The sequence below is a fragment of the Paralichthys olivaceus genome, chromosome 7 (genome assembly GCF_024713975.1).
Source record: "Paralichthys olivaceus isolate ysfri-2021 chromosome 7, ASM2471397v2, whole genome shotgun sequence".
NCBI classification, from domain to species: Eukaryota; Metazoa; Chordata; class Actinopteri; order Pleuronectiformes; family Paralichthyidae; genus Paralichthys; species Paralichthys olivaceus.
Window position 1 is genome coordinate 22,465,236 of NC_091099.1, and position 27,894 is coordinate 22,493,129.

The following is a 27,894-nucleotide window of genomic DNA, read 5'->3' on the forward strand; positions in this document are numbered from 1 at the left end:
CTTTGAAACATGTCAATTGAAACTGAGCCTGATTGATTTAATGTAACAGACTGAAACTATCCCATTTTGATTTTGGTGTAGTCCGCTGTACATCTTGGCTGATCTGGAACGATCTATTGACTCCAACAGACTGCAACTCCAACAACCATCAAACGATCAGAGCGCACATTATAATGGAGATAACAACATATGTATCTGTACTTATTCTGCACATAATATAATATATATGATAATGTACAGATTGTAAATTCATCAAATCCAATTTTTACAAAAGTTACATACATTCCAACACAATATTTTGTTTTCCACAGTAGCAGCAACAGGTAGCCAATGTGTTTACGTAACACACGGAGGAAGTGATGTCAACAAGCGTGACGTTGCAGGGTGTTACAAATGGAGAAATGTGTGAAGGGAAGTTCCCCAAACTGACAATCCCTGATCAGGGAAGGGGGGTAGGGATATTCCCTAAACTCCCTGTCCACTGTGGGTCTGAACGCAGCTATGTCCAACTTGGTCCACAGACTGAAGGCTCACTCCCCCACCCCCACTGACGTCTACAGAGCACTGGTTGCTTCAATTTGTACTAATATTGACGTTGACGAGTTCAAAACGCACCAAACTCTGCACACAGATTGCGGAACACCGTTTTGTGTTGTTCTATTGTTGATCTTGTATCTCCGTTGTTTTAGTGCATTGCTGTGTATGATCTGACCTTTCCATCATTTTCTAGCTTTTTGCACTTATAGGCTACTTTATTTTATGTATCACCTTGTAACTTTTGGAGCATGCTAGAAATAATGTTTATCCTTATTATTCTTATTTTTATATTTTCAAAGGGACACCTACAATGAACCTGTCCCTCATGAGGCCCTCATTATAATCTCATTAGGACCTGCAGGACTGAGCAGGTTAACTCTTCACAAATCCTCCTGATGAGATGAAAAACATCTAGTGAATAGAAAGGACAAGCTCTTCTGTTCTCTTTCCTGTCTGAATAACTTAAAGGTAAATCTGAGCACTGTGACTTTCAACTAAAAACAGGGGAATCTGAGCAGGAGACTGATGGCTCCATTACTGCTGCTGTTGATGAGACTTTTGCACTGATTAACTTTAGCTGTTCTCATGGCTGCAGTTCAGGCGCCCCGGATGAACTTGAGCAGCTGACCGGGAAGCAGTTGACGCGTGCGGGCTAAATTTATCCTCTGCTGGGGCGCAGGTCTGCGGGAGAAAGACCCGCTTCTCCTGTTCTTTTCTTCCCGCAGGCGTGTGTGTTTATCACCTGGAGCTACGTGCGTATGAACCTCCGCAGCCTGTGGTTGTAGCCTATCACAGTCAAGTGTCAGCGCTCTGTGCTGTCCGGGTGGTGACATGGCAGAGCCCGCAGGGAAGAGGCTGAAGAGCAGCCTGCCTCTGTGCGGAGCGCACCGGAGCTCCGCGGGCAGCAGCCTGGTCAGGCACAACCTGCCCGCCGCTGTGGAGGAGGCTCTGTGCGGCGTGAGCGGCCTGGTGTGGGACGGAGCGTACAAACTGCAGGCTCTGGTAGGAGACACGTCCGTCCTCATGAAGTCTGCTCTGCTGCTGAGACTGTACTACTGTCAGAGGATATCTGTACTACAGTCAGAGGATATCTGTTCTGTCAGAGGACTGTGGTTGGGATTTTTTTTTTTTAATATATCACAATAAATACGTTTGAGTAAGATAAAATGCAAAACAGAAGCACTTTCCCTCCAGTATCTCGTAATATCGTAATTGAACAAAACAGTATTTAAGCCTATAGCAACAATAATGTCCTCAGCCACCAGTCATCAAAATGATAACAGGATTGCTCTTCTTACTAAAGTTTTTTATTTTTTCTGATAAAAAAAAAAAATTGCATTCATCTCACAATAATTAAATGAAATTCAACCCTTGGATAAGAAAAAGTGAACAGACCGTCCCAACCTTTGCTCACCTTCCCTCTGAACATTTTCATACACTTCCTTACTGTCCTTTTTTAGACTGAGCATGTTAATTGGTGGGTAATTGTGTTCAGACCCAAGTGACATCACTTTTATTCAGACTTTCCACAGTTTTGTACCTGTTAGATTTTGGGCCATTAACAGTTGTGTTACCATCAAATTAAAGCTCTGTCAGATTGTTGTCACAATGAAAGTAATAAGAGTGATATTTAATAAAATAATAATAATGATAATAATGTATATCTCCATGAACACTTAAGGTTTTATCTTCCCTGTGCTCTGTGGCAAACTTAGAAAAATGATGAGGATGGACACAAAACGGATGTGTCAGATGGACACACGAAAATCCAAGAGCAATAAGTCAGAGGATGTTGGATATTTGGATTCATCCTAAAAGACCTGAGCCAGGGAATGATGCATAGTTGGTATAGTGGGTGAGCAACAAAAGATATACTGGTTCTGTCCTTGAGATTCAGTCATGTGGAGGTTTTATTTCTGAGAGTCTTTGGACCAAGGCAGCTTTGCTTTTTGACATATTTAGTTTGAACAGGGCTTTACAAGTCACACGTGTGTGAGTGTGTCTTTAAATGTCAAAGGCAGAAAGAAGTCTGAGTACAAGGCTGTGTGATTGTCACTCTGAGGGTATGTGTGAGGCCTTTGTTTTATCTCTTACAGGCCAGTGCGTTTGAGAGGGATGACAATGCCCTGCCTCGCGTAGCTTCTTTCTTCCACCAGGAGGCGCTGAAGCAGCAGACTGAGGCCGAGGCTATGCTGGGCTACCTGGCTGAGAGGGGGGGCAAATACTGCGGCAAAGACATCCAGGTGAGAAGTGTCAGGATGAAAGAGTTTGTTCCATCAATGGTGTTAAATGATCAAATCAAAAAGGTTTGTAACAACTCAAGATATTTTACATGGGATGTTGTGAGGTGCTACAGAGCGTAGTTCTGGAAGAAGATATGTCACTCATGTCTGAATAGAGATTCTGATTTTCAGCCATAATATTGTAACCATCCAAGGTAGATTTACCACAAGCTAAGACAGTGTGAAATGATGTTAAATGCTCCTGTAGAAGCCACAAGTGCGTATCATCTGCATTTAAGGATAGTGTAGGAGAACTACACTACCCACAATTCTCAGGTGTAATAGCAACAGCTCTTAATATTGGAGCTCAAACAAGGTTAAATTCAAGAAGAGACACTGCGGAAAGGGACCATTCCCAGTGGTTTATGGGATGCATTGTTTCTACATAATAATAATAATTAATAATTATGTACACAGTCCTGTGCCTCTTTCTGTTAATTGACAGATATTTGTTGCTATCATCAAATATTTTATGGTCATCTTGTAGCTCGTCCTTCTTGACCTGGTTCCAGGCTCAGACTCTTTTAATAAGGATTTTCTGAAATTGAGGAAATTAATATCTGAAATTTGGTAAATAGTTCCAAAAAGTGCATTACATGTTTTCTGAAGTTTTATGTACAAGTCCTGTGTGATTAATATGTGCTATAGTGGCTAAATTAAGCAGGAGGCATTATTGTTACCACCCATCAATAGGATTATGTTTTAACCCCTGTCCGTTAGTTGGTTTTGTTCATTCGTTTGGTTGGTTGGTTGTTTGGTTGGTTGGTTTGTCATTTGGTCTTGCCTGCGCAAAATTTGGTGGAAGAATGAGGCATGGAACAACTCATAACATGATGACTCAGATCTGGCCAAAGGAGCAGATGCAGGAATTCTTTTATCACTGTCTTGGACATTGTAACAAAGGGCATTTGTTTGACATTTTTACCAGTTAACCAGGAAATTATTAATGGATCTTAATGGAAAAAAATCTGGCACATGAAATCTATGAGTGTGTGTAATTTGATGCAACTTTGGAGGACTGTTGGTTTGAGGTATGAGCTCTACAGAGTGCACCATGTTTTAGTTGGTTGATACGTTTATCTTGTTTCTGTGTTTATGCTGTTAATTTGATATCTAACAAGACATCATATATTTTCAAGATACATAAATGCTTTGTGGGTAAAATATTTAACTGTAAAGTAAACAGTCATTCCAGCTGTTGGGTAAATGTACTTGTATTTTCTGAATGGTACTTAAGTGCAGTGTTTGAGTAGGTGTACTGTGTAACACAGAGGTTAGTCAGAGGTCAGGGTCAAGAGCATCTGTTGTCCACAGACACTTCAGCTGTGTGGGGGTGGGCTCGTCCGAGGCGTGCAGATGATCTGCTGTGAAGAGCTGATTTGTGGATCCATTTTGAGACAAAATTTATGATTTGAACTTTATCTGGGAGACAGAAGAGCTTCAGTCTGTAACTGCCTTCTCATTTTACACCACCAGCAACCTCATGTTTCTCCTAAAACGTCCCATCATGAGGATTTATTTTTCCTCCTGTGCTATCTGTCATTTTGTCAGAGCAGGTGTCTCTGTCTCTTTTTTTTCCTCCAAATGGCAGAGATCTCATTTTGGAGCGAAGCACTTCATTTGGGCCGACGTGGAGCGGGTGAGGGGGCTGGGTTGAGATACCAAGAGGCCAGAGGAGAAGGGAGAGAGGGAGAGAGGTTAAACCCCTGAAGACCTTCCCCTGGCTCTGGCTGTAAACCGGTCAGGGTGTACCCCCCCCCCCCCCCCCCCCCAGTTCCTGAAATTGGTGAGATTAATGCTGCGGCAGAGAGACGGTGGCTGCTGATGGTGTTTCCAGATGGCCAACAGCTTCGGTGGTGGCACTGGCGCGTCACAGTGTGGCCTCCGACCACCGCCCCAGGTTTATGAGTCGTGTAAAATCGTTTCAGGACTGAGGCCCAGGCCCAGTCAGCGGCATTTTGGGACACCTTGTTATCCGTGTCTCTATGCAGTGTACCTAAGACAACACAATGTCTCAGAGTCCTTTACTGCTCATCTTGATTCAGCTTCACACTACGTTTCATGCAGTTACAGTTTGAAGCTTCCTGTTGATTTTATTTTGAAGTCGAACGGATAACACGCTTTGTGTTTACCACTTCAAATACAGTCAGCAAACAAATATTATCATGATGAGATGTATTAACATTGCACTAGAGTTAAAAGTGGGTCAAATAAGGCTGATTTTCAATTTTGTTATCATTTATAAAGAAAGTCTGTCAACTTTGTTTTCAGTGCTGCAGGAGAGAAGTAAAAGTTTAGACTGTTTAAACTTCTGCAGGTATGTCTTAGCTGCATATCCTTGTACCTGCACTTTTAGTTACTTCCTTCAGCCTCCGTCAGCACAGTGGTTGTATACATATCTTATTCATCTAAATCTTGTCTCGTAGTGTTATATATATCTACAGTTCAACATTTATTCCAATTCCAACATGATCGGCTCAGTTTCCGTCTCCATTGTTTGAAGCACACACACAGTGGCACAGAAACTCCAATGCCAACGTTTGTCTTTTAATCTTGAGGTTGCACATGTAATCTATATTAGGTTACTGCGAGCATGAAGACCCTGTTTTCCATCATTGGTTTAGGGAGCTCCAGTACTCAAACCTAATGAATCAGTCAATTGAGATTTTAAAATATGCACTCTTGACAGATGAAATCATGAAATCCCATCATGGCATTTGTGTCTTTGATTGTCAGAAGCCGGGCTGTGAGGCGGTCTGTGCCGTGTTACCAGCTCTGGAGCTGCTGCTGCTCCAGCTTAAAGAGGAGGCCGGCGTGCTGGTGGAGCTGAGCCAGCTGGCCCGCGAGCACGGGGACCCGCACACGGCCAGCGTTGTGAAGAGCCACTTCTTGGCACCACGGGTTGACCGTCTCAAACTGTTGGGCGACCTGCTCACCAGTGCCCGTCGGACGGGCTGCACCAATGACAAAACTAGGGGGTTTGGGGAGTATATCCTGAATGAGCTTCAGGAAGAACTCAACAGATGATCGATCTGCTTCACCTTAAAGGAAGACATGACCAGTGAACAGTATAATACTCCACCCCTCTGAAACTAAATCTGACATTTTGTTATTATATATTATATATTATTATATATCATATATTTATGTATTGTTGGCTCTATCTTGTGATAACTTGGGTTAACCATAAGTGGATATAATGTAAATTTCTCCACACTTTTTCTATTAAGAGTATATATTTTTCACACTATCCTTTGAGGAATTCCAACTACAAAACTGTACACAAGGTTTGTTTTGACTTATTATTTCCAAGAACTATGAATGTTTCCCAAATGTACTTAAAGCCAGTTGTAAAGGGAAAATACAGTGTTCTGCGACTCACATCTTTGTTTGTGAATGTGTGCATTCCAACAGATAATTGATATTGTTTATTATTCATTCACAGTGTATTCACTTTTATCATAGATTCTTGTTTTGTGACTTTTGATTATTTTGCTTCAGAAGCCCTGATGTATTGGAATAGTTTTTACACTATTGCTGATTTGATTCTCAATAGTGTCTGACAATTTATAATAAAGTTTGAGTGAAGAAACTGTGTTCATCAGTGTTTTCTCTCATGTAAATAAAGAAAAGTCATTTGACCTTTTATCTATTTATTATTTTATTATTATATTAAGTTATACATCCAAAGTGTGTTGAACTTATCATTGATATAACAAACACATTATTGTGATCAAAAGACATCCACAACTTTTGATTGTTAGTTGTTAGTTATTTGGTTGTTGTCAGGGGTTAAGCCTTGCGTTAAAAGACCTGTCAGTCATTATGAAGTGATAGTGATAATCCTATGAGTGGAGGGTTTGAATACTTTGTGCGACATCCACAGAGCACAGCTTCTAACCATCTGTCACTCCTGACTGGCACAGGTTTATAACAGGACAGAAGACCAACACCTCTGCTGGGCTTTGCAGCGAGAGTCAGTTCTCTGCTCTGCAGCGCCCTCCTGCTGCAGATCACCGCTGCTGCATGCTGCACGACACCGAGCTGCAAAGTTTGGTGCATATACAGTGAAAATCACTAATCTGCCTGTAACGTGTGTGGATGGTGGGTGCTGTGATGACAGCTGAGAGCTGCAGGCCGGAGAGGAGGAGCTCAGTGAATCTCTGCGTGCACACACATAAACACTCAGGTCTAAAATTAAACTCAATGACATTTCTACTTGATTACCAGGCTCACACTTTCATGCAGTATTAACACTTTAAAAATGGCGTTTGGCTGTGTAAAGACATTGAATATGTTCAGTGCCCACAGGCATTTCAGCTTAGTTTGGATGTGTGATGTTCCTCCACAGAAGTGAAGCAGCTCTGACATCACAGTCTGAACTGAGGGAATCAGAAACTCAAAAAGAAAGTACTTCCGTTCCAATTGCGACTAATAGAAATTCATCAACAATTAGATCCTAGAACTAAATAATATTAGCAAAGTTTAAACGTCCCATTTTGTAAGATTTAGGTGACATTGATCTATTGTGAAAAATGTAATATAAAATATTTCTAGTGGTGTTTTCACGTGTGTTTCATCTAAATTCCTCTCAATGAAGGCCATGTTTTTGTGAGAGGTATATCTAGTTTTCTAGTTTTGTGTATTTGACGTAAGCTTTAAGGTACATTAATAAGTATTAAATTATAAATACAATTTTTAATACATAAAACAAAGCTGAGGCTACAATGATGATAATTTAACAGCAGAGATAACATGTGTTTTCATATAAAATACAGTAAATTAACACTTTCAAAGCTACATTATTTTCAGTGTATTTTGAATATATAAAAAATAAAAACATATATCTTTAGACTGCCTATAAACACTTAGTGGGGGTCACACAGATTTAGGGTAAGGTTATATGCCTCCTATTACTTTATTTTTATTCGTTTAGTTACATGTACTTATTTAGCCCACTTTATTTTTACTTTTTCGATTGAGTAGGTTTATAGATTTAAGTTTCAATTTTTAAACGACATGCTATCTTATAAAAAAAAATCTAACACAAATGTATACATGTGAAAAAGATTGCAGCATTAATAATAAAAATAGGATGTATTAATCAACAAGTACATTTACCTTTACCCCAATTTCCCCTGGGATGAATAAACTATTTGTGATTCTGAAGAATGTTTTTCAGATGTATCACAGAAATCTACACGTTAAGATAGACACAGTGTTGTAATGTGCTGTGATTGTAACCAGCACGTAATGTGTCCTCAGTATGAAGCAGTCCACATGTGTGCCCCCCCCCCCGCAGCTCTGTTAGGGGTAATTGTACACTAATTAGCGTGAAGTTGTAAACCCCTCCCGCTGGCTGCTGATTGGTCAGACCCCAGTGGACACGGTCGCCCGGCCCCCGCCCCCCCCCGGGTGTCCCAGGTATAAGTTGGTCCAACTAGACAGCTGAGGGGACACACCAGTTTGTGACAGGACTTTACATTCCCCCTGAAAACACTCAGACTGCACCACTGTCTCCTTCCAATTCTTCCTGCGTTTGTTTTTAGCTCCAGACTCCTCTGTGTCTTCCACTGGATTTGTCTTCTCGCTCGCTGTGCCAAGGACTGAACTATGGAGTTGTCGGATATGTCTTTCCCCATCCCCGCGGCTGATGATTTCTACGATGACCCCTGCTTCAACACCAGCGACATGCACTTCTTCGAGGACCTGGACCCGCGGCTGGTCCATGTGGGCCTGCTGAAGCCGGACGACTCCTCCTCTTTATCCTCATCCTCCCCTTCCTCCTCCTCCTCCTCCCCATCCTCCCTCCTGCACCTCCACCACCACGCCGAGGTCGAGGACGACGAGCACGTCCGTGCCCCCAGCGGGCACCACCAGGCGGGCCGCTGCCTGCTCTGGGCCTGCAAGGCCTGCAAGCGGAAGACCACCAACGCGGACCGGCGGAAGGCGGCCACGATGCGGGAGCGCCGGCGGCTCAGCAAGGTCAACGACGCCTTTGAGACCTTGAAGCGCTGCACTTCGGCCAACCCCAACCAGCGGCTGCCCAAGGTGGAGATCCTGCGCAACGCCATCAGCTACATCGAGTCCCTGCAAGCGCTGCTGCGCGGCGGCCAGGACGACGGGTTCTACCCGGTGCTGGAGCACTACAGCGGGGACTCAGACGCCTCCAGCCCCCGCTCCAACTGCTCCGACGGCATGGTGAGTCCAGGGACTGACAGGTGTGACACAGGGGGAGAGAGTGGAGAAGTGTGCGCTTTGACTGGATTTCATATTTCCACGAGTTTCTCCAGCGAGTCTTTACGCATGGATGTTTTATTCTCTTGTTTAGCCCTACTCCTTATTTGTATTTTGAAATATGTCTTCATTGTTCCGTCAGTTCTGACCACACTCAGCCATTTTCCACGCGTTGACCTAAATTCACACGGAGGTTTTCAAATCCCCGTGTAAAATACATGAAACCACACAAGGCCTGTGGTTTTACGCTCTGTTATTTCCAACACCTTTTACTAACAGTGAAAGTTACAAGCACTTCTTCATTACTATGTAATTATCTGTCATAGGGGAATCAACAGTTTCGTTCACATCACACAGTCTAAAGTAGCTTTCCCTCACTATTAAAATACAATCACACATTTTATATGAACACCCACATGTTTGTATTTCGTTAAAGTATTACTAGGAGAAATGTTACAATGCATAAAAACTGCAGATCTTAAAAGTTAAAAGTGTTATTATTATTATTTTTTTCATATTGCCATCAAATATTAAGTAAATAATTTGAGCCCGGGCATAGATTGAATAAAATGTGAAACGTGTTGAGACGAGTTTAACCTTCTATATAAATTAATTTACATATTTAGTTGATTGCTATTTTGTTGCCCACATAAATATAATTTAATTTATTTATTCACATTATTTTAATTTCTGGCTCTGACACATGGGACTGTAGCTGGAGCTCGTTCTGTCATTTGTTAATAATTAATTAATACGATGGGTCATTTTTCGTTGGTCCGCGATAATTTAACCATTTCAGGAAAACTAAACTTAAAACTTGAAATATTTGTAATTCTCTAGTGTGTCTGTGCTCAATGGGAATTATTCCACCTTTTTATTTCTCACTAAATCTCGAGTATTTTCTTCATCTTTTCATCATTATCTTATGAAATGATAGTTTTTTTCAACAGCTCTAAAGGTGTAAGTTATCAGTGTGTGTGTGTGTGAATGGAGTTTTGATATCGTAGAGTCCTCTCTGAATCAGTGTCTCTGTTTCTTCCTTCAGACGGATTTTAACGGGCCGACCTGTCAGTCCACCAGGAGAGGAAGTTATGAAAGCAGCTCTTATTTCTCCCAGACTCCAAACGGTAAGAGAGCAAAGGGACATAACCAGCTCACAGGCCTCTTATAATCACTCATTCAAATAATGAACCACTTCATTCATCTCTGGTAGTAAAACAGCTCCTTTAGATTAGTCTGATCTGTTATATATATTATATTATTGTTATTATAACTATCATCCTAAATTTGACACGTTCAATTATGAGACAAATTAGTTTGAGATGAACTCAAAGCTTTTTTTGGTTTAAATTATTACGGCTAATTAGCGTATGGCTAATTTATAAGTAAGATCGTCAGTTCTGTTGAATATCTTACATATAACTGTCCACATTTTTGTCATGTTGCATTTAAAATAATTCAGCCCACATTTTAAATTTTTAATAATTGAAGTATTAACTCGTGTTTGGTTTTATCTGCAGGTGGTCAGAAGAGTGACCGCAGATCGGTGGTCTCCAGTCTCGACTGTCTCTCCAGCATTGTGGAGCGCATCTCCACCGACAACAGCAGCTTGATGCCAGCTGTGGACGGCCCCGTGTCCCCGCCAACCGACCAGACGGGTGAGACAGCAGCGCCTGGACCCCTCCAGGTCCCCTCTCCGACCGCCAGCCAGGACCCCAACCTGATCTACCAAGTCCTATAGACCCTCAAACCTGGGACAATTCACATCCTCTCACACAGTCCACTCATAAAAACACACACACACACACACACTGAAAGTGATAATGTTATAGCGACTGAACTGATTCTTAACACCCTGTTTGCATCACATGTTAAGTTTTTATAGTTTTCTCAACATCCCTCCACATCTGCTTTTATTTCTTGTAGATCAACATATGGAAGCTCATTCCTGTCAAAAAAAGAAAAGATGAGAATGAAGGTTTCTTAGTAGTTTATCATTTAAAAAGTGAAAAAATAAATCTTTGGCCCACTCCCTTACCCCTAAATAGTGTTTGGGCTTTCAGCCGCATCTTAGTCTCTATCAACAAACAGGCTCTGATATTTTATAAATCTCATTTATAGATTTGTTATACACTGAGCGTGCTCCATGCATTGATGAAGCTCATGAGACACAGATATAAGCTCTGAAAACAGGCCTCTTAAGAGCAAAAACATTTATTCTTAAATCTTATTCATAGTTGTAAAATAAGGAATGAAAAAACAGTTCCATATAAAAGAGTCAAATAATACCTGCAATTACTCTGTAAATAATAATAACAAGAGAGACTGTCTCAATTGTTTTATCATATCAAATTATTAGTGGATTATCTTCAAAATAAAAAAAAGTGACAGAAATGCAAAAATATGACTGGAGATACAAAGTCAGTTGTAATGTTGACTCCATATATCAAGTGATTAACCTCTTAAACGAGCATTGTTTTTTGTGGCAGCAATGACCTTCCATAGTTTCGCATATGTTTGGAATATATGTGGTCTAGACTGGAGCTCAAACCACTTGGATGCTGGAAAATGTAGTTTTTGCAAACATTTCTTAAAAAAGGTTTATTGATAAATAGCGATCAGTTCAGTTCTTGTATTTTTTTATTTTAAATTATGAAAACACTATTTTAAGGCTCAGCCGAGTCGTTCAGATAGATTTTCCTTCCTTTCTGTGTGTAGTCTATTTGATGGACGGAGGCCAAAAACCATCCATTTACATTCCTCCACATTCGTCCATCTGAAGTTCTAAAAGCCCCAGCTGTTGAATTCCCTCAGGAAAAAAAGAAGTACAATAATAATATGATTTATTTAAAAAGTACCAGATATCTGTAGTAAAACTTTAATACTTAATAAAAAATACTACTACAGACTCTTAAATCCCTCAGATTAGACGATTAAAGTATTAGAGGAGTAAACGTAGTGTTATATGGATTTCATTTATCAATTTCATTCACTGCAGCGGAGGACCATTTTTCTGTTTCTGTACATATTATGTAAATAAGAGCTGATTTGTTCCAACTGAAAGTATTAATTATGTATTTAATGTTTCTGTCAGTATGTGCTTCTGTTTGTTGTGAAAATGTTTAAACTTTATATTTATACATCTGAAAACTGAGTGACAGTCTAATGACAAATAAATGAACCTGCTTATTTATACAAAACATGTTTTAATGTACAATTATTTAATGATTGTTTGCTATTTAAGCCTATGGATTATTTATTATTTTTATTTCATACATACAGGCCAATTTTTGTACACTACAAGAAAACATTGAATATTTTGCTGCATTTAGGCTACATACAGATTTTACATTGATTTCATAAATGTAGCCTTTATAAACAGTAACTGTAGCTGGGATTTAATTTTAAAGGTAATAATAGTTACATAGTTAATACATAGTTATCCCCCATCCATTACCTTTAATTACAACATATCACATAACATTGTTTGATCATATTATTTTTTTACAAATGTTACATAATATATATATATATATATATATATAATATACAGTGGTTGTTATATTGATATAAAATACATCTTATTTATTCTATATCTTTATGTTGTGAATATTTGTTCATCACCACACATCATGATATAAAGACACTGTCAGATTTAAGATCATTCTCCACAAACACTGAAAAACTTTGTCTTCAACAAAAGGCTGTTAAAACGTCTGGTCACAGACCCAAAGATCAACAGCGCCACCATGTGATCACTCAGAAAACCTGCAGGTATTTCTGTTCCACATGATCCAACTTTCAAACCAAAAAACTTAAATCATCAGTTTTGCAGTGAAAGTTTCAAAATCAATTTGTACGAAGTCATTATTATTATATACATTAGACACTGTACATTCTGCATCCTATTGAAGTGTTTCGACTTTTCAGTCCTCGTAATGAATAAGGGAGACATAACATCACACACATAATTATGGAGTAAGATAGCTATATACATAATGCAGTCCAGTACTGATATCTATGCTAAAACATCATTTGATGGTGATTGTTAATGACAGATTGTGTTGGATTGTAAATGCCTACGTCTTCCAAAGTGGCCACTGGTGCCGCAGTCGATTCAGACGGCAAAACTTTTCTTTAAGAATCACTCACAGTCATTGGACCATGTCACACCTGTTCCCAACACTTGTCTATAAAGTCCAAACACACTTTGTTCCACACTGACCTACTCATTGGATCTGAACCTGTCAGAGGTCCTTGGCTCTTCTGGCTGATGTTCTGTCTTTATTGTGAGGGTGAAATCATACATTTATGAAGCAGCTTTGTGTTCCCAGCTGCTGGAATGTACAACCACACAGCATTAGATGTGCTCTACCAGCAACAGGCAGAGTATAAATGGTTTAGATCTCCTCAGTAATAAAAAATGTGCTAAATTTGGGAATCGCACATATTCACTGCCAGTTTCACATATTTCAAGAGAGACACAGACAGTTTTTCTTGCTTTTATTTCTTCACACCCATTTTATTTGTATTTCATCCAAAACTCTTTTGATGGACTCGAGACTCTTGAACTCAGCTGCCAGGCTTTTAACCAGAACCAAGAGGCGTGACCACATCAGCCCTGATGTTGTCTCTGTAGTAGATCCCGACTCAGATGAACTCATCTGGAGTTGAGCCCTCACCCACATTATCATCTGCCCCTAGCTTCAATCATCATGGCCACCAAACTGATGGTGCTCTGCTGGGTTTTATAGACCTAGCCACAGGCCTGCTTCCTGTTCTCCCCAACACATGCTGACATTATTCAGATTATTTCATCCAAACCTCAAAAAACCTTAATAAATAATAATGACATAAATCATTCCATGCAGACAGCCATTCTCTGGAGAACTGATGGATCTTTTTCACCTAATATGTTCTTCTTACAAAAACCCTTGACGTTAAGCTACTTAACTTTCAGATATGTATTTTTCAGATATGCTCAATACTTCTCAAAGGTGGCTGCATTTGGCTCGGGGGGTAGAGCTGGTTGTCTATGAACCAGAATGCCGGCAGTTTGATCCCAGTCTGCCTCGTTCAGCCTGCCTTTGGGCAAATTAGTGAATCTCAAATTGCCTCTGACGGCTGTGAATGTTTGATAGAGAAAGTGCTGCACAGAAATGAGGTCATCCAGACCTTAAAAGATTGATATAAACACAGACCATTCACTTTTGCAAAGGCCCTCATTTGTAAATTTAACAACTATGATGTAATTATGCAAATCAAATCCCCTATGTTCCTTTTTTCTTTAGCACAATTCTTTGTTATAATAAAATACCACTGTCTTGAGAGTCTGGTGGATACAATACAAGTTTTTGACTTTGTGGTGATGGTCTTTTTTTTTGTGACTACATCATGAAGCACCAAGTCCAATTTAACCCTGCACTAAGAAAACAGTGCCGAACAAATGACTAATTACATGACTAAAAATACTGAACTTTATTGATTTCTGAAGAACAACAGATCTATAGACATGGCTTGAAGAGTCACACTTTATTTACAAAAATAGTGAGAACCAAACAGTCGATTGTGAGGAAGCGAGAAGGCGAATCAGTTTTAGTACTTTTTATTCCTATTGAACAGCAGCTAAAGGCTCCTGGTTGCATAAATTAAGACGTGAGCTGGTAACTTCTGGGTGAACCACAGCATTTCTTGCTTCTTCTGAGGTGCGACCTTTGCCACAATGTGCGTTGCTTCATCAGGCGCTAGTCCGAGACGATCGCAGTTTGGTTTCTGAGCAGAGGCGAGGGCTCGTTTACTTTCTGCGGCGGGCGGCGGCTCCCTTCTTGCTGCTGTAATACAAAAGAAAATGGGACACGTGTCAGAACTATGGGGTTATTTTCAACATTTTACACGTGGGATAGCTGACGGCTGCGCACGTTCATGAAAACCCACACGTGTGATCTTGTGCACAGTTGAGTAATCAGGGATTGGTGCCTTGCTCAATGGCTCCTAAGCAATAGTGAAGTCATAGAAAAGTGTTTTTTTGTTCCCTCAAAAATATCTATACATAAATACTAAGGTTTGTACAACCATGCTGGATCAGGGTTTTTTTAAATTTCTGACATAGAAATCCACAATATCAAGTCCCCATGTTTTGTGTATTGATAAATGGAGGCTTGATACACATGAATTATCTGCCTCGATCACCAAATAATAAGCCTAACTCAAGTCTACTAAATAACTAAATGAATATGTAATTTCACAAAAGTACTTTTCTTGGAATCACACAGAAAACATAAAAACAACATTTCCAGGCTGGAACACCACTCGTCAGTGACACACTCATGCAGACCTTACCTGCACAGACCAAATCATTACTGAGTCCAACAGCTACCAGCCTAATATGGACATCTTTGGAGTGGCTGTTGTAATGGCTCTCCCACACACTGAAGTGAATGTGTCAGTATGAGGACAAGGGCAAAAGGATGCATTGTTTCGGGTAATAAAATCTGTTATTTTTGTTATGTAAGTGTTTTGTTTTAAAAACTGTAGTTTTCAGCATAATATAATCATTTGTCAGTCACTATAATATTTGCTAAAGGCATGACAGTTTTAAAGTCTAAAACTCTGACCTGCTGAGGGAATAGATTATTTATTAGAAGCTGGTGGCAGCACAGTCCTGCAGCTGCCGTGTTGTGTAACATGTGTATGGCCTGTGATGGGGTCCTCTGCTGCAGAGCTGACTGCCACACAGTTTGGATGAGGGTTTGGGTTGGTTGGTGGTGTTAGTGGGGATTTGGTGCTTTTATGGCTTGTTTGAATCTATATAAATTTGGATTATCATGGGGTAAAAGCCTCAGCTCAGCCTTAGAGTTCATCCTAAATGCAGATTCTGAAATGTCAGAATTCAGTTGCTTGTAAACAAACAAAAAATAAAAAAAAAAGAGCTGGAGCTTTTTTTGTTCTAATGGTTTCCTGCCATAAACAGCTGTGTTTATGTTATGACAGTTATGTCTCATGGAGAGAAGGGTTGTGATGCTCACCCAAACAGCAAGTTGGCGTTAAATGGAGTTATGAAGTTATGTTTTTAGAGTTCTGAGATTACTATCTGTCAGTGAACGCAGCAGCGACAGTACTTACTGCTTCTGCAACTCATCAATGCGTTTCCTATGCGTGAGCACCTGAAAAAACGATACAGCAGCAGCTTTAACACCCACCAGGACACGTTTACGTTGCAGGAGACCAACTCCCGTCCCTCTCTTCTTCTGAACAGGCTCCATGGGCTAAAAGCTGCAGACCGAGGCATCATGGGAAAGCAATATGGCAGGCGTGCATATGATCAGTGTTTACAATGTTTTTACTTTAGTTTGATTTGAACTAGATATTCAGTTTCTATGATGAAGTCTCATCCTGAATTTTGTAAATAACTGATTTTCTGATCACTTGTGCTTTAAAACGCCTGTCGTATATATTTCCCCAAGAAGACACATGGCTGGTTCAGAGACGTTTGACTTCATCGGCTCTTACTCACCTGTCTGAGCACTCATTTAAACACCTGAAGAGTTTGATTCCAAAATGTCTCTGTTAATAAAAAACGTCTAAAAAAAATGAACTAAACTGTTATTTAGAAATGATTAAAAATGCAGTCAAGATAACTGACTCATGTTTAGCTCAAACCTTATCGAGTCTGACAGATGCTAACAAACCTCCTTATTAAAGCTGTGGTACTGTTTTAAAAGACAGAGGACATTAAACTTCCTCACTTTGCTTTGTCATTTTTCCAGAGTGAATCTTCAGGAAACAGACGTCACTTTTGGAAACAAACCCTTCAGTTGTCTCTTCTTCAGTGGTGTCTCTCGACCAAAGGTGGCGCTCTGGTTCTCTGACCTTCCTTCATGCTAACATGCAGCGAGCCTGGAGGCGGCAGGCGTGACGCCCTGCCCAGCTCTACTTACAATTTACTGAGCTCCTCCACTCTCTTACGCAGGGTTGTAACCTGGAGGAAATCAAAGAGTATATCACGGGTTCAAATCCGGTGGTGACGGGACGCTCAGCTGAACGCTCACCTCAGGACAAGGCCGTCACCAAGCAACAATAAGAACAACTACATCGCTGGTTCTGATTCCTTGAAAGATTTCTGGAATTTAAACTATTCATATAGCTCAAACATATCAAGATAAATAAACTAGAAGGTAAACAATGGTTAAAACAAACAAACAAACAAAACAAGTAACATTTTCAAATGGATGTGAACAGAAGGAGGAGGTACGTACCCAGAGACCAAGCTGTGGATCTTAATTGTCATGCACCTTTTGATAAAGGCTCTCAGTGATGAATATCAATATACATATATTATAGGACCTTTTCAAAAAACAATTTAAAATTACATTTTTATAAATAAGTCTGACTTTGATTTAATTTCAAATCCAATGCTAAATTATGTTTTTCTTATCTTTCTTCAACCTGTTAGTAAATAAATTATATAAGTAAAGAATAAAAACCTTAGTTCTAATCAAGATTCGTTTGCTTTTCACCATCTCAACTTTTATCGACCCACAATTTTGCTTTTAGGTTCCAAAAGTGTTGCATGTTGTCATTTCATGGCACATTTCAAAGCTACTGAATCTTTACAGGAAATGTAAAGAAAAAACATCAGCCACAATCAATAGGGGATCCTAAACCTGAGTATAACAGACAGTCAACACAGTGAACATTACTGAGGGTCACGATAATGTGAGGCGACATGGTTGAAGTCTCACCTCATACTTCTGCCTCTTCAGTCTCTCCATGTGGTCAAACTTCTCAGACTCAAGCTGGGTCATCCATTCATGCAGCTCATTGATCTTGTCCCTGCAAACAGCACAAGAACAGGAAGAAAAGATTAGCTTCCAACACAACAGCTGATGCTCCATGTGCAGGGAGAACTTAAATATGTTAGTCCAGTCAGAGTCAGGTGTTTCAGTGTATTCATTTTAAAAGTACTGAATGTATAAAGGGTGATATGATCTTATAATATAGAAGATACATGTTTATATATTCATGTGTAAGCAGTATTATATTGTTGTCGTCAGTTGAAGTACTGATAACTTAATTCTTCTGCACAACAAATAATTACTTTTACTATGATTTGTGCTGCTTATTATGTTCTACATTAATCAGTTAATTTTAAGTTCATTTAAAGTGGCATGAAACACGCCATCAAAAAATAAGCTCAGATTTATAATTGAGAAAATCTGGCTATGAATATACACTGACATGGAGAAAAAGGTGAAGTGTGTGTGGGAGCATTGACTACTAAGTACTTCAGCTTGTCTTCGTTCAGATGGTCGATGTTGAGTTGCTTGCGCCTGGCGGCCAGGATCTTCTTCTTCTTCTCCCTCTCAGTCTCTTTCTTTCCACCTCTCTTCTGGTCAGCCTGTTCCATGCAGACACACACACAATAACACACAGTAGAGAAGCAGGTTAACAGCTATCCAGAAAACAAGACACGGCTGCGGACGATATAGGAGTGTGTACTGACTCTCTGCAGGTGACTGCTGTAGTTGGAGCCCATGCTGGACAGAGCTGACTTCTTCTTGGCCTCCTCATCCATCTTCTTCTTGGCATCGTTCTCCTCCTTGATCCGCCTCTCCTCCTGTTTTACAAAAACAGAGAACACGGCTGAGTGAGTGAGACTTCCAATCCACACGCACCTCTCAGGAAGGAAACAGGAAGAATAATGACGAACAGATGCAAAGTTATAATGTGACACTTGAAGTATTGTAATGCACAATCAGATTACAGCTAAAGCCAGAGACAAGAAATGGCAAATAAAGCATTTTCATATCAAATATTATCAGGAACGTGAATTGTGAATATGAAACATGGAAAAATACATAAGGTTCAAACTGAGAGTGAGGCTCTTCGCACCAGTTCTTGACTAGTAACAAATAAAATGAGAAACATGAGTCGTATTCTCTTGAAAAATGAAATGTGATAGAACCACGAACCTCACGTCTGGCCTGGCGCTCCTTTTCCTTCTCGGCACGGACCCTCTGCTGCTCGGCCCTCTCGGCACGACGCTTCTCCTGCCACAGACAAGCAATCACGGCGTCAAGCGCTTTATTCTACACAACTGACTGAAAAGCCAATACAATCTCTAGAGAGGAAAGACAATATTCAGTCTGTTGCTAAGCTTTTAAAAAACTCCAAGCTAATTTTCAAGTTTTATTTTTGGCATTTTTTTCTTGTTTTAGGATATTGACAATGTCATTGCACCATGCTGTCTGAAATCGTTTGTGTTTGCTTAAAGAAAAAAAGTCTTATATGAATAGTTTTTACGTAAGAAGACTTTTTTAGTAAGGAAAAGCAATGAGTTTTAAAATATAAATATCTTTAGTTTTTTTACATTTCAGTTGCCAATGTCCTGTATCTAATTTCTGGTTTATGATTGAATAAAGATTATGCACAAAGGTAAAATAAATAATCCACTTTTACTGAAAGTATTTTTTTTTTTAACTGTAAGTTAGATGAGAAGTTTGAAAGTTTTGACCTGACTAAGTCCAAAGGTACTTAGTCAGGTCAAACAGTAAAAGTAAAACTGTAGCTTTACAAAGTAGCTGGCTTAGTGTATCTTAATAGAGGTGAAGCAGTTGGTAGGTCTTTAGAAAATGAAATATGAATGTGAGTGAGATATTATCTGTTTGCCATAAAAGATGATTTAACAATAATGAATGTTGGGGTTTGTTTATATTCATAAATGTTATATGAAATGTTGGGCCATCTTCCTTTGACCGTCGTCCCTGAGTTGTTTCCTGTCACAGAGTGATGCCATCGACTGAAAACTCACAATCCTCTCCTTGAGGGCAATCAGCTCCTCCTCTTCCTTCTTCCTGTGCTCGAAGTGCGCATCGATCAGGCCCTGCAGCTCGACCAGGTCCTTGTTCTGACGTTTCTTCTGGATGTCCTGCGGGGCAGAAGAGCAGAGCAACACTCAGCCCTGCAGAGAAACAAATGCTAATTGACAGAAATCCTTCATGTTGTTACTTTAGATCAACTTACATCAAAGTCCACTTTCTCACCATCTGGGATTTTTGGAGCGCTGGGCCTACAAGAGTAGAGTGAGTGGGTCTTAAGTGCGCTGACACAACTCTGAGTGTAAGGTTGCTTTTTGTGTTTTCAGCCAAATGGCTCAGACCAAAATGTCTGCAGAAATCATTCGAGGTGAGACGACATGAGAAAGACACTTACTTGAACTTTGGCTTCTCCTCTGCAGGTTAGGAAATGAAGAGGGGACAAGTACATGTCATTGGGTTAGAAACAAAGCTGATTATTTCAATTCTCTAAGGCATTAGACTGTATAGTTTTGGCTCTATATGACAGATTAGATTAAGATAAAAAAAAGATAGAATTATGTAACATTGAAGGTTAGGGTTAGAAAAACTGGTGAACCAGAGCAAACAAATGAAAACTTCACATATAAAAAGAAAACTAAAGAATCCAAAAGTTGTAAGAGTATGATGAAGTTTTGTGAATATCAACATGTCATCTTGCTTTGAGTGCAGCTCAAGTGTGTTATTATAACATTTTTGTAAGATTTTTCTTAAAGCCTTAGTATGTTGCTTTTTTTTTTTCCCAAAAAGTGACTTTTATTTACCTTTTCTTTTGGCTTGACCCCAAAACTGTTTTACACAAGCAAATAATTTCCCCAGTTCCTTCTTTGGATTTAACCCAGATTCTGGCGGCTCCATGCCATGCAGATGACGAAGGGCATAGCAAGAGTGTAAAGGTGGGGGTCGCTGTGCAGTAAAGCTTGTTAGCATTTCATATTCTTACGCCCTTCTTCTCCACTTGCAGTCTTAACCTTTTTGAACGCTCATATATTTATAATATGGGTGTGTCCATGTGCATGTGAATGTGTTTTTGTGGGTGGGTGGGGAGGGGGTTAAATTAAATTTTCTTTTCACAAATTTGCATTTCAAATTGCTCTCTTGGATTTTCAGATAAAATTTCCGACCTGGACACTGCAGTCCTCCCAAAACCAGAATGACAGATTTCAGATTTGTTATAAGTTTGAATTCAACATACCTTCCTCTTCAACAGCATCTGCATGCAGCAAGCATTGAAAATAAAGCAGAATAGACAAGAGCATTAGCAGGCACATTAGAATTAAAACAGGTTCAGCATCACTAGTAACTGGCTCAGAGATGAGGAGGATTATTAATTAATGTAAATTCTCAAATATCTCCAATATTACCAGCTACCACAAACAAATAAAGGAAATAAGACTGAGAAAAAGGCATCTGAATTTACTTGTATCCATAAATAATGTGTTAGCAATTGGAAATACCTGGACAGATCTCAGAAGATTATTTGAGAACTTACTTAAGTCTTGATTTGTTGAAGCCACAGTTTTACTTTCAAACAGCAAGTGTGAGCCCTTCAACATTTGACCCTGTATTCATGTGCCATTGGATGTTTCAGAAATTACAATGTAGAAGATGGAAAGTCAGAGGATTCAGGTAGAAATGTTTATAATAATTGTAGTTTTCATCATCATCAGCAACACATGAATACAACAGTGACGTGGAGGACTTTCCCACCAGCATCTGAGCATTAAGAGGTGACGTCCATCAGGTAAAATATATTGGAAAAGATGAAACCATCTTTTTCTCTTCTCTTTTAAATTAGATTAACATATGTAACATGTCCATGCTTGGCAGTAAAAGTTATAGTATGTATTTAATCTGAAGCTCACCTTCATCAGATGTCACAGTAATGAAAAAGCAACCATGTACTCCATACTTGGAGTACATGTGGTACAGTAGTATAAGTAGAGTTAGACTGAAACAAGAGACTAACATTAGTCTTTAATTTGAATTTTATTTTTAAAAGAATCACTTTGTTTTAAGAAGACAACTCTGTCCTCTGTGAAGGCTAACTTGTTAGCATACAGTACAGTACATTGACTAGAAGTATATTCTGATTTTTGTTTGCAGCTGTTCAATGCTACCCAAGGAGAAATTGACAAAAAAAGTGAGAATTGTAATAATTTCATTTCATTTCAGTTCATTTGAATAAACACAAACCAGATTTGAAATCTTAATCTCCAGTCTCTGGATAAATCAGATCACAGATCACAGATCACTTTCTAAAAAGTTTAACCTTGGACAATTGTACTGTATGCTAACATGTTGGTTGCAAACAACAAATAGCAAGTACAGACAAATATTTCTGATGATCAAATGCTTAGTCTCCACTACAGTTTTAGAATAGATGGCAATTTACATCAAAATGACACAGGTCAGCTTTTCAAAAATTGTTTTTAATGCTTTTTTGTCCGAAAATGTTTTGAAAGCAGAAAGCTAACAGATCAGAAAGCTAACGGATCGGAGAGCAAACAGATCGAAAGGATCAGAAGATAACATTGATGTGAGGCAGGATTTAGGGTCTTTATGTCAGCACAAGGTTATTGGCCTTCAAATATTACTCACATCCTTTGTCAAGTGCTTCAGACAAGATCATATCAGCATATGTTTTCATGAATAGATATATTAATCTCATCCCAACTTGCAGCCTTTGAGTGCTGCAGGTACGGACTGTCTTTGCTTTGGGTAGAGGAGAAAGGAAGGTAGCAATAGCATTAGCAGACATGATGATCATGTGTGCAGATTAGGATTAGTGGGATCTGTCTGGCTGGCTTTAGACAGTGGAGCGCACCTGTCGCCTGGGAAAGGATGAGAGAATAGCCCCTTCCCCCTCCATGCCACATACCTTCAGGCTCAGGCTCAGGCTCAGGCTCTGGTTCTGGTTCTGGTTCTACCACTGGTTCTGGTTCTGGTTCTGGTTCTGGCTCTGGCTGTGGTTCTGCCTCTGGCTCAGGGGCCGCCTCAGGGGCCACCTCTACTTCCTCTACTACCTCCTCTTCTACAGCTACACAACATGCATCGAATCACCAGGGGAGAGGAAGGGCAGTGAGAGGGTTAATGGAAGCAGAAGTAAAGGGAAAGGAATGGAGGTGTTCGGAGTGAGTAGATAACAGGAGATGCGAGAAATGAGAAGATACATGGTGGTGGGGACTACCACCGGATGGCATTAAAGCAGCTGGAGAGCAAGCTAGCACAGGAAGGAAAAGGTCAGTCGTTGATGGTCAGTTGTGGTGGATGAAATGTGAATGATTCCTGGAAATACCTGCACTGGAACTGTCTGTTTGAACAAAAAAACTATCCCGTCGCGATCTTTGTTTTAACCAATGTCTTTTAATTAATTTGAACAGTGTTAGTGTTAACCAGCATGCCATAAAAAGTACATGTGGTGGTAAAAACACACGTCGTCAAAAGGTGATTGACAAATTAGTATCAGTGACGTAAGACTTATCGTCCGGAGTCTGCAGGCTGTGTCTTACCATCGTATTCTTCACGTCCGTCCAAGAGAAAAAAAGGAGCAGAAGAACATTATCAAAAGATCCCATTGTACCCATTTTTGACAGAATTAAATTCAAAATCTGGGTACACTGGAGATTCATGCTAAGCATATGCAGCACAGTTCTCCTGGGTTCAAACTTCCCTTAAGTCACTTTGATCTGAAAGTGTGTTCAGCTCAGGAGGACTGTAGGCTACAGTTGCAGATGGACATGCAGAGCTGCAGGAAACCTTGCCAACAGTTCAGTGCAGGCTTGTGCAAACCAGATAACATCAATTTAGATTTGGATTTCACACAGCATATTTGGCACTGTCCTGTTGCCACCGTTGGTGCCTGCAACCATGCTACAGCGGGAGGAAAATATGGGCTATGTGCAGATTTGCTCAAAAGTGAGAACATTATTGCACAACTTGAATCTGGAGGAGTCAAGCCAAACCTGTAAACGTACAAATTTGTCCTGTGCAATTAACTTTCTAAAGGGGATGGAAAGTCGGTTAGGCAAGATTCAGAAATAATACTGGGATTTAACATGGAACTCCAGACTGTACCTGGACCTAATTTTGCAGAATTTATTGGTTTTGTAATTGAGAAAAATGTGGCTACTTACCCTCGACCTGATCACTGCAAGACAGAAAGGAAAGAAATTCGGACTTAGAATTGAAGCTAATTGTCAAAATTCATAAATATTCATTCTTGTCTTTGGAAACATTGGTTTGGCAAAATAATCTTAAATCAAGGTCTACGTACTAGCTTTTCCCAAAGCCGTCGACTGCATTGAACATAAGAGGTCAACACAGAGAATCTCTTGACAGCCACTAAGCTAGTTGGTGGACCTTAAATTTGAGATGGTTTTTCCTACACTTTTAAGAAATGTTTAATTAGTGAATGACAATTTGAATTGACTTACACTTCCTCTGTGTCAGACATGGTGACAGTGGACTTTGCAACCTGGAGGCAAGAGAGAAGAGAAGAACTTAAAGTCAGTCTGCAAGGAGCGACTGAGCAGCTTGTGTATTAATAGTTCAGGATTAAGTTGCAGATGTCTTAAATATCTGCTGCCTGCCCCACCCTAACCAAACCCCACCTGCTTGCCTGTGCATATTTTTCTCCCACCCTAAAAATAAAAAAAATAAGCTTGGTTCACTAAAAAAGAAACAAATTTTTCACTTGTTTTACTTCCTTTTCATTTTAGATATTTCACAGTGATATTCAATATTTCCCCTGCATATCATCTTTGAGGCATTTTCAGAATGTGTCACATCCAAACCTCTTCAGTTTATAATTAGCGTGAGACCGTGGACTGAAATTCGAGCCTCAGTCCAGAATCTGCTTCTCAGATGATAAATGAGAAGGGAGCCAAACATAGAATTTTGGTCTGTTTGGTCCAATGGTCTTTTTTCAATTGCTGAGAGAAGATTTATGTTGCAGGAAAAAAATTAATGGAAAACTTAATGGGGCCAAGGTAGAGGTCAACCTTCTGCCCTCTCTGATCACTGCATCCTTTTGGCATTAAAGGTGTTAAAGACAATATCTGTCACTTCTAAAATCATTAGCACAAGATCCTGTTGGCATCCAGCTGTAAAATTCTGACCTGGATGCAGTATCTGATAATGCAATCATAAACATAGATGACCTGAATTTATTCACAATTTAATCTACCAGTGACTTAATTTTGTATTAGTTGCCCATCAGCTTCATTAGCGTGAGGCCACCATGAAGGCATCCCAACATCACAGCTATTTCCACCAGACAGCTGCACAGGTCCCAGATCTGGTTTCAGTGGACCCAATGTTGAAGATTGGGTTCCTTCCCCTGGACCCATAATTCCACCTTCATATCCTTATCTGGCCATCTCGCCCTCACATAGTTCCTTCAATCATCTTCCTGAGGCTCCCTGCTGACTGCGGCCACTTTACTCATGAATTAAAATAAACCTTGAGAGGAAGCCATGAAGGTTAAAGTTCTAATGCCTGGCTTCCTTCTATTTGTTCTTTCAGTCTAATGAATTCCAAAATTGTTTTCAAAGTGTTCACACCATTATGTAATATTGGCAGTCTAGAAAAACAAACAGCATGTAATGAGTTTACATCCAGTCTGGAGGTTTGTGGCTCCTGTTCAAGATGTCAAAGTGTTTATCCTCATGCTATGTGGAATTTGGTCCCACGACTGTCTGCAGCTTTACATCAATAAAAAAATTAAACCTACAAGCAAAGAAAAGCTGCTTCAAAAAAACTCACAGCAATGTCAATGTCGAAGTAAATTCAAATATCACAAAACAACATCAGGATTAATTGTGGCTATTCTCATAATGTTCCATAACTCATTAGTATAATCCTCCATCTCCTAAAGTGGAGAGCTGCTTCAAAGGATTTAAGCCATCTGTAAATCCCTCAGGTATGAACCTCCACTGGATCTCTGGACTTGGACCAAACTGGAACCACAACAACAACAAAGTCCTTTCAGGTAATGGCTGTTGTTCCTGCGAAAATCGCTGAACTTTTATCTCCATAAACAGAATCCACTTTACTACTGCATTTTAGAGACCCGGCAACACGGCTTTTCAGCATCTGACACTGCAATCAATCACCAACCCAAACAAGATGTCATTGCCACTGAGCTCAAACACAAACACATCACACTCTCTGGCATTCAAAGAGATTTCTCTGGGTATTCTTCTGTGTCACCCAATCTGTCCATCATTTCAGACTACCGTTTCCTTTTGAATAACAACAACCTCTACTACCTATGGCAGTGATTGTAAAACACTTGGACTCAGCTGTCCTCATTTTGAGTGATGTTTGGGGACATTGCACTTGAGCTTCCTATCCTCTCTACCACTCACACTCTCACACTCTCCCTTCTTCCTTACCTCAGAAAAAGCTGAAAGAAGTGAGCTCCCTGCTGGCCGAGACAGGCTGTAAGGTTCTGCAAACTTACCGCGCTGATTATGTCCTTCTGTTATAGTGACACTCGATCTGCCCGGCATTCCCATTGGTCAAGGAGCTTGGCCGTGGGCGAGGCTGGGCCTGCGTTGGGGCAGCGTCCATGAATTTGCCACCCCCCTCCCACTGCTGGCACTCAATAAGGAGATGGAAGGGTTGACTGGTAAGGAGGGAGGCTCAAGTTTGGAGAAGGGGGCAACCAAGACGCTCCCAGGTTGCTATTCTGGGGGCACTGCATTAGGCAAGCAAATTTCAAGTCAGAGTGAGAGAAGAGTTGGACGTCAGGGGGGAGAGGCAGGTGGTGTTTCGGAACCTCCAAACATAATGTACAGTATATTAAAAGGAGGAAAGAGCCTAAATAAGTCCAATAAGTTTGAACAATTTTCTGCTTGTGGTCTTTGAACTTAATTTTCTTGACTCTCTGGTCTGAAATAATTCATTAGAAGGAGTTTTACAGCCTGAAGGACCTACAACATGAAAAACATGCAATTTGATTGTAACTGAGTTATTAAAAATAAATGTATCCTCTTCCCATTAGGTCATTAGTCTGTAGTGCCTCGGCTTTTGAAGTAAAGGAAAAATATGCTTGAATGAGAAGAAATACAAACCTATTCTTCTGTTTTTCACAGTGTGACCTGAAATAGTAAAATGCAAACTTAGGTGTCTTTTAATTTTGTTATATGTGAACACTGATAATTGTTTTCTCCTCATGGAAACTACCTCATGGAAATCATATTCCATATCAGTGGGATATTTTGCAATGTTATTCAACTCAGCTATAAGTCAAACCAAACTGCAGTATGAATCATTCAGCATATCTCTCAACTTAATATGTCATTTAGACCTGAAATAACTCTATAGTTGTCAATTTCAGTCCTGAAAGACCTTCTATTTTCCTCCAGAGGGTGCTGCAATGACAAAATTAACAGCAGAGACTCTCTGACACTCTCTGATGTCACATGCTTTCATGTCCGTGAAACACAAATAGACAAAACTGGGGCCAAGGACCTCCTGTTTGAGTTTGTTGTTCTTGATTTACAGTTGAACTGGTAGTCTGTGCTCTAGCTGCTGTAATGAACACTAAAACAAACTATTTAAAACTGTTGTAGTATTTTTTTCTAATAGGGAAACAATATGTGTGGATAGTATTGCCAAATTAAACACATTCTTAATCTTCCAAACTCCACAAACCATTAATTGCAAAGTAACCAATAGAGTCATACTGATGGAAGCCCTTAAACCTTCTCCAGGACCCCTGGCACCTGAGGGACTAACAAACCAATACCAGGGATCAACTCCAGCCTTTAAAAATGACTGTGACACCATTTGAACCCCATGAATCCATCAAGCCATCCATGATCGAAAACACTTATCCTATAAGGGAGGTGTGGCTTGAACCAATCCCAGCCATTAGGTGAAAGGCAGAGTACACCCTAGACCAGTAGACAGAAAATAGTGCAGGGTCGAGCCAAATGAATGATACATAACTTACACTTAACTTACAACACCCAGCA

The 27,894-nt window shown here is 39.9% G+C and overlaps 3 protein-coding genes across 9 annotated transcripts; 2 read left to right on the forward strand and 1 right to left on the reverse strand.

The window, feature by feature from the left end:
* Positions 1 to 972: 972 nt before the first annotated feature.
* Positions 973 to 6,411, forward strand: LOC109624656 (ferritin, heavy subunit). 2 transcript variants are annotated; one of them, XM_020079498.2, is made up of 3 exons: positions 973 to 1,539; positions 2,634 to 2,780; positions 5,559 to 6,411. In XM_020079498.2, exons 1-3 carry the CDS (start codon positions 1,369 to 1,371, stop codon positions 5,844 to 5,846), a joined length of 606 nt encoding a protein of 201 aa, XP_019935057.2. In that variant the 5' UTR covers positions 973 to 1,368; the 3' UTR covers positions 5,847 to 6,411. The 2 variants fall into 2 exon arrangements, with proteins under 2 accessions (XP_019935057.2, XP_019935056.2); XM_020079497.2 differs by having other exon boundaries at positions 983 to 1,539; positions 5,556 to 6,411.
* A 1,853-nt stretch (positions 6,412 to 8,264) lies between these two features.
* Positions 8,265 to 12,256, forward strand: myod1 (myogenic differentiation 1). Its single transcript, XM_020079496.2, has 3 exons — positions 8,265 to 9,020; positions 10,102 to 10,183; positions 10,577 to 12,256. Exons 1-3 carry the CDS (start codon positions 8,433 to 8,435, stop codon positions 10,795 to 10,797), a joined length of 891 nt encoding a protein of 296 aa, XP_019935055.1. The 5' UTR covers positions 8,265 to 8,432; the 3' UTR covers positions 10,798 to 12,256.
* Positions 12,257 to 14,573: 2,317 nt separating this feature from the next.
* tnnt3a (troponin T type 3a (skeletal, fast)) lies at positions 14,574 to 26,439 on the reverse strand. 6 transcript variants are annotated; one of them, XM_069527951.1, is made up of 14 exons: positions 26,308 to 26,439; positions 24,346 to 24,386; positions 24,046 to 24,059; positions 22,791 to 22,949; positions 21,105 to 21,122; positions 20,268 to 20,286; positions 20,079 to 20,124; positions 19,867 to 19,983; positions 19,028 to 19,105; positions 18,559 to 18,672; positions 18,341 to 18,453; positions 17,798 to 17,888; positions 16,179 to 16,219; positions 14,574 to 14,887 (listed from the first exon to the last, which is right to left on the reverse strand). In XM_069527951.1, the coding sequence occupies exons 1-14, from the start codon at positions 26,428 to 26,430 to the stop codon at positions 14,851 to 14,853; spliced, it is 1,011 nt and encodes a 336-aa protein (XP_069384052.1). In that variant the 5' UTR covers positions 26,431 to 26,439; the 3' UTR covers positions 14,574 to 14,850. The 6 variants fall into 6 exon arrangements, with proteins under 6 accessions (XP_069384052.1, XP_019934610.1, XP_069384053.1 ...); XM_020079051.2 differs by lacking the exon at positions 16,179 to 16,219 and adding an exon at positions 16,994 to 17,034; XM_069527952.1 differs by lacking the exon at positions 21,105 to 21,122.
* Positions 26,440 to 27,894: the final 1,455 nt, after the last annotated feature.